Source organism: Euphorbia lathyris, chromosome 1 (genome assembly GCF_963576675.1).
Source record: "Euphorbia lathyris chromosome 1, ddEupLath1.1, whole genome shotgun sequence".
Taxonomy (NCBI): domain Eukaryota; kingdom Viridiplantae; phylum Streptophyta; class Magnoliopsida; order Malpighiales; family Euphorbiaceae; genus Euphorbia; species Euphorbia lathyris.
Window position 1 is genome coordinate 87,097,739 of NC_088910.1, and position 8,064 is coordinate 87,105,802.

Below are 8,064 nucleotides of genomic sequence, written 5' to 3' on the forward strand. Positions count from 1 at the left end.
GCTCTTGCTTGTTGTGAGGCACTGTCTTAGGCAAAACAGCAAGCCTGAAACGAGGTGTTCTTTGAATAAGACGCACAATTATTGGTCCAAACAATTCACAGAGATGATTTGTCAATGTCCAACCTCCGTTTTGTTATTAGTGATTGTAAGTCTTTACTCTCAGACTTGATAAACTGTAATCTCAGTTTTGTTAAGAGGTCATCGAACAAGACTGAATCGAACCAGACTGATCATTTGTTAGCTAGAGCGGCTGGTTTAATATAGTCCTCAGTTTCTTTCAAAACCAAAAAAAAAAAAAAAAAAAGCATCAAACTCGCTATTAATGTAAAGGTTGATATTAGTACAAGTCTGCAATATGAAGACCTGATCCAGTATTGAACCTTGTTGTCTCCATTAAAAACCAATGTAGCTGAACTTGAATCTCTAAAATATCAAAATCATCCCATCATATCATAATTATTCCAGCCAGCATTGACATTTACCAATTAACCATATCAGATGGACAAGAGAGTAATAAAATTAAAACAGCCTTCATTATATATGAAGATAACAACCAAGCTAATCTTCTGCACAATAGAGATCAAGGAAAGCTTGGACAAATTAAATTTTCCATACAAGCCAATGAGTTTCCAAAATGCTGCCTGAAGATTAAAGTATATAGACAAAATATTCAGACAAGAATCAATCATATCATTTTGTCTACTCACTTATCCAATCTTTGGAACACATCAAAGCTTGCACAGTAGCCGGACGCAGTGAACTCCATTCCCGATCAAGCACCCTGTTTCCGGTGTTAAAAGCTAAGTTAGGAGTAACTTTTGACATGGGAATTCCCAAGATATTACATGCCATCATTGCTAGGATAGGATATCTTGGAGTGTGAACTTTCCACCAATTCAATATGTTGAAATCGACACTGCGAGGAAAAAGCGGTTCTTCCAAGTACTTGTCCAAATCCGACTTTGCACCCTGACTCTGGGAAGTTTCATGGAGATATTTGTCGAATCCTGTTAGTCTATCCTTGGAGTCTCTTTCTGTACTAGGCAAACAGAGAGTGCTACCACTAACTTGACTAGCCAGACCTTGGTGAAAAGAAGCTAATGGAGAACCAATTGAATGTTCATTGTACAATGCTTTTATATACTCGAAAACCTCATCGATTATCTCTGCAGAACCGCTGCCAAATATTTGTTGGTAATAATACTCAATCAACTTCATCTTGAATCGAGGATCTAACATTGCTGAAACAGCCAAAGCAAAACTACATTTTTCCCAGTATTCATCAAACCTATTTTTCATCTTCACTGCCAAAGAACATATATATTCATCTGAGTTTTTGCACCAATCAATCAACTGCAAATGAATATCACAAATTTCAGGAAAATACACATTTGCAGTGGGATTCTTGTTCTTCACAAAAACATTAGTAACTTCAACAAAGTGTTTCAAGTAACTTGTAATGATCCTAGCCCTTTCCCACTCTAAGTCAGTAGGACACATTACATAAGTAGAGTCTTGCTGTTGAAGAAGAGAAAATGCCCACCTGTAATCTAATGCAGCTTCAAGCATAAAATATGTTGAGTCCCATTGTGATGGATTTTCAAGACATAAGCACTTCTGACTCTCCACTCCAGCTTGTAGCGCCATCTCGTTGAACTTGACTTGAGTTACTTGAGAACTTCGAATATACCGGATGCTCTCTTGAATCTTATGCGTCACCTCAGAAAGTGCCTCCAATGCATCATTTACCATTAGATTCAGAAGATTTGTTGCACAGGCTATATCAAATAACATACCATTACAATAGAGGAACCTATTCTGGGAAAGTCTGTCTCTAATCCTATGGACAATGCCGTCATTGGCAGAATAACTATCTGATGTCATTGAAAATAGTTTGCGGTCTATATCCCAATCCATTAAAGATGTCATGATAACTTCTGAATGAATGTCTGCTGTATGAGTTGGATCAACCAAAATGAAACTCAATTTCTTCTTCCTCAACTGCCAAGCATCATCGATATAGTGTGCCGTCAAACATAAGTACTCAGCATCGTCTAAAGAACACCACAGATTTGCACTTAGGCTGATTTTGCCTGGTAATTTATCTAAGACTTCATAAACCTTTTGCTTTTCTTGTAAGTAAATATCCATACAGTCAGCCTCCACTCTGTCTGACGAAACAAGCTCAAACAATGGCTGTAGATTCTTAACAAAGACCCGAAAACCAACATGATCAACCATTTGCATCGGATAGCCATGCAAAATAATCATGCGGGCCAAATCAAATTGACTTCGCCTTTGATCCCAGCTACCATTTGCAACTGTAACACCATCATCTCTCACCTGGCCTGGTTCAAATTTGTAATTCACAACAATAAGTGGTTCATCCCTTCTTTGCTCCTGATCAATGTTCACATTTGCAAGTGCAAGTGGGTTTTCCTTCTTCTTCTCCCTAGCTGTAAGAAACTGAGAAATCCCATGGTTAGATCTTCGCTGACACCTAATTAAATGATTCCTCAAATGAGAGGTTCCACTAGTGCTTGAACCGCTAAGTTTCTTCTTGCAGTGCCTACAAATAGCCACAAAATTATCACCCTTTTTCACCCGGTCAAAGTCATTCCACACAACAGATTTTAATCTGCTAGATTTCACTATCACTGCATCTGATACATCCATTGCATGATAATTCACTGGCATCTGCAATTCAAAGCAAATTTGGGGGAAATTTTGAAAAGAAAAAAAAAACAAAGATTGTAAAATAATCATCAGTAATTCAGCAATAAACAAACAAAATGACAACAAATCACAGAATGATTGCGAGAAATGGTGTAAAAAACATCCGGAATTACAAAATAAAAATCTCACAGAATAGACTGCAGAGACAAAATTAGGGTTATTTATATCCAGAGAACAGAAATATAAATTATAATCCAGATAATAGTGATAAAACAGAGCATACATAGTCGTATAACCTGTAACAATATTGCATTTGCAGAAAAATGTAAAAGGCAAAAACTGACATAAATATATATTATGTAGGGATAAAAAAAAAACCACCCACTAGATTCGAGGGTGCCTAAGAAGGGCAGATGACAGGGATAGAGCCATAAGTGACGAAGGTAGTCCGCATGTGGAAGTCGGCAGCCTGCGCTTTACAGTGCTCAACGGATTCTAAAATGAAAGAAGAAGAGTCGGAAAAGATTAGGGAAAAGGAAAAAAAAAAATGGCGGCACCGGGGAACAAGAGACCAGAACAATGACAATTAGGGCTTAAATGGAATGTAAATTTTACTTGATAATGTTAAAAACTTAAGCTCCATTGGTTTGTTGTCCGAAAATATTTTTTTTTTTTTTTTTTTTTGTTAACAGGGATCTTATTTAGTTGTTTTGTTATATATTCATTTTTTAACAGAAAATGAATTAATGAGCCATTAATTGGTAATAAACGTAACATAATAGACAAAATAAAACTCGATAAAGATCTAAAGAATAAAAGACAAGTATTGAAACGAGAAGGCCGAGCCATCGGATGAGCCATCTGTTAGCTTATCGCCGAATAAATCTAACTGAGAAAGAGTCATTTATTTACAATAGTAACCGGCATCGAATGATTAGGTCTCCGAATTTAGAGTTGTCGATTGAGTTGGAGTTGATCGCGTCCACCACTTGTTTTGCATCTCATTCAAAGACGACCCATGTGATACCTTGGTTATGCAGCCAAGTCATAGCGTAGATAGCGCCCCTGCTTCACATTCCTTCACAAGCGGACATCACATCAATTTCTCCGATCGGACGAACGTAAAATTCCCATTTGAGTCACGTACTACTGCTCCTATCCTCGCACGATTTTCGTCAGTGAAGATCGAACGTCTGTGCAGCAGTACATCAAACCAGCAATAGGGGTGTGCCAAGTAGTGAACCTAGCAGTAGCAGAACTTTCTAAATTATTACCCACAATAATTTGTGAACGAAGTTGTTTAGCCCGCAACCAATCACAAAGAACATTTTGTGCAACAAATGAAATCTAAGCCAGAAGTACCACTACATGAATCCATATCGATCATTGCGAAATCGCCAGAGGCTCCACAAGTGCATGAGGAAGTTGTTGACCGTGCTAGAAGGGGATGTTGACATAATAGAGCTGATAAATGCTCCAAAATTCGATGCCCCCTCTATTGTGCTACGTACCAGGTTAAACAATCCAGCAACATGCCATAATCGAGCTGTAGAGTCACATTCGACGAAGTCGTGCCACGCATCCTCCCAACTTTCGTTACAGTTTACGCAACAGCTATCAATAGCCAATCCCCGGTTCAATAAATTTACCTTGGTTGGCAGACGGTTTCGAGTGAGTTTTCAGCCAAAGTAACGAACTTTATGCGGTACCCCCCCCCCCCCCCTCCCCCCACATTCCACAATTTATCCCGGCCTCCAGGCACGTGGTGTCTATCCCCTCCTTCGAGTGAAACCGCAAGGCGATAAGCACTCTTGACTAAGTAATTACCCCACGGATGACCATGCCATATAATATGATCTATTGTATTTGGCAGTCGAGCTGGTAATTTTTCCATCTCATGAACACCCCGGTCATCGAATAGTTCCTCCAACAATTTGTTATCCCACTCCCTCGAATTGGGTATAAATAAGTTGAAGGAAAATAGACAAAGGTAGGCGTAGCGGAATTATAATTTTTTTTATCTATTTTCCTTTTTCCAAGATCCGTTAATCGTTATTTCATATTAATGGGGATTAAAAGTACGTAACTTTTCTAAAGAAATATCAACTATTGCAAACGAAGTACCCACGTAGTTATTCAATCTCCTTTTACGAAGAAGAACACCTAAGCAAAATACGTTCTTAATCAACCAAACTAACAATCAAGTGTAGATTATCTTTAACGGTATCTACACGAACTAAGAAACGAATCAACAAGAGAGGTAATTGTTCGAGTGAGGTTTGAGAGAAAATTCTATCCCGTAGAATGTAGTGTTGGCCGAATTTAGCATATGGGGAAGGAGAATGTATAGAGTTTCAATTCCTAACCCCTAATCCAATTAGGTTAAAACACTTAATTAGTATTATAATCTTATTAGGTTTACTAATTAAATAAATAAAGATAATTATTAATATTATATATATATATATATATATATATCTTTTTCTTTATTTTTTTATTGAAGGTCGGTTAGCGAGAGAGTGTAAAAAACAGACATCTTAGCTATGCTGGCACCTCTGAAAATCACAGCAAACCCAAACCAATATTATTAAAGAAGAAAAGAAAAGTTACAAAGAACCAAATACAAAAGTTCAAAACAAAACCATGTTAAGCGAAGCGATAAGAACCACGCCCCACAAGATCATGCAAAAAAGTCGGGCAACAAAAATCAGGAATTAAATCCCACCAATGCAAACTATCAACCATACGACCAAAAGAGGCAAGAGAATCAGCAACCGCATTTCCTTAACGATAAATGTGAGAAATGACAAATTGCATGGAAATGTAATTTTGATAAACAATCAATCCAACTCTGACGAACTACCCAAGGAACAGTAGTCGACTTACTACGCAACAACTGAACAACATAATTCGAGTCACTCTCTAACCAAAGGTGACGCCAACCTTTGTCAAAAGTCGTATGAATCACATAAATGGCAGCCTTCAACTCAGCTAAAAAAGCAAAAGAAACGTCAAACAGAAATACAAAAGCACCAAGGAACATACCATTTGAGGAACGGTAAATACCGCCATAACCCACAGCACCCAGACTACTCCTAAATATTAATAATTCTAATTCTAATCTCATTCAAATACTTATTTATGTTAGGATAATAGTTTAGAGATATAACTTACTAATTAATATTAGGAACATTATCATTAACTATATCATATATATATATAATAATAATAAGGATTAATTACAAAAAAGTACCCTGTGGTTTGTCCGATTTGCGATGTGGTACCTATGGTATTTTTTTTTCAAACGTAACCCTGTGGTTTGCAAAATTTTGCATTTGAGTTCACTTTGTCAGAATTTGATCGATAACGACTTCGAAATGAATATTTTCAAGAGTTAAATGATATTTTAAACAACTTTAATTCTTCAACCTTTTCGGTTTGAGGTCATTTAGGTGTTGTTTTTTATGAGAGAGAAAGATAATGTTTAGAGAGAGAAAACTCAAAAAATGATGATTTTGAAAAATTAAGAATATGGTTACATAGTAAATATGATACCAAACAAGTTTAATTCTTGAAAATTTTCATTTTGAAGTCGTTATCGGCCTAATTTGGCAAAGTAAAAAAAAATATAAAATTTTGCAACTATAGGGTTGTGTTTGCAAAAAAAAATACTACAGGTACCAAATCGCAAATCATCCAAACCACATGGTACTTTTTTGTAATTAACCCTAATAATAATAATAATAATAATAATAATTCATAATTCTAATCAAATTAGAATTCATATTTCCTAATTGAATTATAAACCTTTAATTAAATTATTCATAACTATAATCAAATTACAATTGTCTTATAAATCAATTAATCAAATAATCCTCATATATATACAAATTTTGCCCCTCTCTCTCTCTCCTACTCTAAAATTACCATTCCATCATCTGGTCTTAATTCTGTGTGTGACTTATTAGGTTCTTACCGCCACTAGCCGTATATATTTATTGGGATTAATTTAAATAAATCAATTTTTTTATTGAAAGGTTGGCAATCAGGGAGTGCAAATTACAGACATCCCAGCTAGGCTGGCACCCCTGCTCTCTGCACCCAATCCCTAAACCATTTTATTAAAAAGAATAAAGAATATAGTAGCAACCAAAACAGAGAAAAGAATCTAAGCTAATCTGTAGACTTGCCACCCGCCTAAATTACAAAGAAAGGCAGAAGTACAAAATTGGGGAATGTCCGACCACCAGACTAGCTCGGGATTCATTCTACCATAATTAGCCAAGAGATCAGTGACTTGATTACCTTCCCGGTATATGTGAGAGACCACGAAAGTCATTGAATCCAAGTTTTCCAGACATTTTAACCAATTCTGCCTGAGGAACCAAGGAACCAGCTTTCTTCTGTTTCGCAGCAAATTCACCACAAATGTTGAATCACTCTCGAGCCATAGCCTTAGCCAACCCTTGTCAAACGCCATGTTAATGGCCGATATAGCTGCCGAGAGCTCAGCCGCAAAGGAGAAGGTCGATTCCAGTTGATATGAAAATGCCCCGCAAAACTCACCGCTCGCTGATCTGAATAATCCCCCGCATCCCGCTGAACCCGGGCTACCAATTACAGAAGCATCTGTATTGGCCTTCATCCAATTGAGCGGAGGAGGGCGCCAATGAACCGGAATTACTCTTGGTGCGCGGTGTTTTAAAACTGGCAGATGAAGCTCCTTTAGCGTGTGCAGTTCCGATGTCGAGTTCCACATGGATCCGTGTCCGAGCCTACCAGATTCATGAATATTACTCCAAAGCTTTCACAGTGTAAATGTAATGCGGGGGTCCTCATCTTCAAAAATCGCTTTGTTTCTAGTCATCCAAATGAGCCAGACTCCATTGACAACATCGGATCTCCAGAGAGCACGAATCTGCGTGCTAAAATTTTGCTTGCTCGCCTCAACTAACAGATCCAGCAATGATCCCAGTTTATATAAATTACGGCCAAACAGAGCTTCTATAGAGTTCCATACCTGCAAAGAGAAAGGACAAGTTAGAAAAAGATGCAACGCTGTTTCTGTGTTCGCTCTGCAGAGGCAACAGTGAGAGACAACTTGACAGCCCCTAACCCGCAACCGGTCATGCATTGCAAGCGCTCCCAAGGCTTCCTTCCAACAAATCAACGAATGCGAAGGAGGAATATAACAGTTCCAAATAAAACGACACCACCTCAAAGGCATGGAGTTGCCCTGCATCCAGGCATAGAACAATTTAACCTTGAAGACGCCATTAATCGCCGGTTTCCAAATGCAAATATCATCCCTGTCTTTCCCCGGTCTTACTGCCCTGACCCTGCATTCAACTTCGCTTGGCATTACCGGCAGGTTATGCCATTCACCAT

At 37.7% G+C, this 8,064-nt stretch overlaps 1 protein-coding gene across 1 annotated transcript; it reads right to left on the reverse strand.

The window, feature by feature from the left end:
- Positions 1-514: 514 nt before the first annotated feature.
- Positions 515-3,279, reverse strand: LOC136205293 (zinc finger BED domain-containing protein RICESLEEPER 1-like). Its single transcript, XM_065995827.1, has 2 exons — positions 3,062-3,279; positions 515-2,697 (listed from the first exon to the last, which is right to left on the reverse strand). Exon 2 carries the CDS (start codon positions 2,695-2,697, stop codon positions 700-702), a length of 1,998 nt encoding a protein of 665 aa, XP_065851899.1. The 5' UTR covers positions 3,062-3,279; the 3' UTR covers positions 515-699.
- Between the last annotated feature and the right edge of the window lie 4,785 nt (positions 3,280-8,064).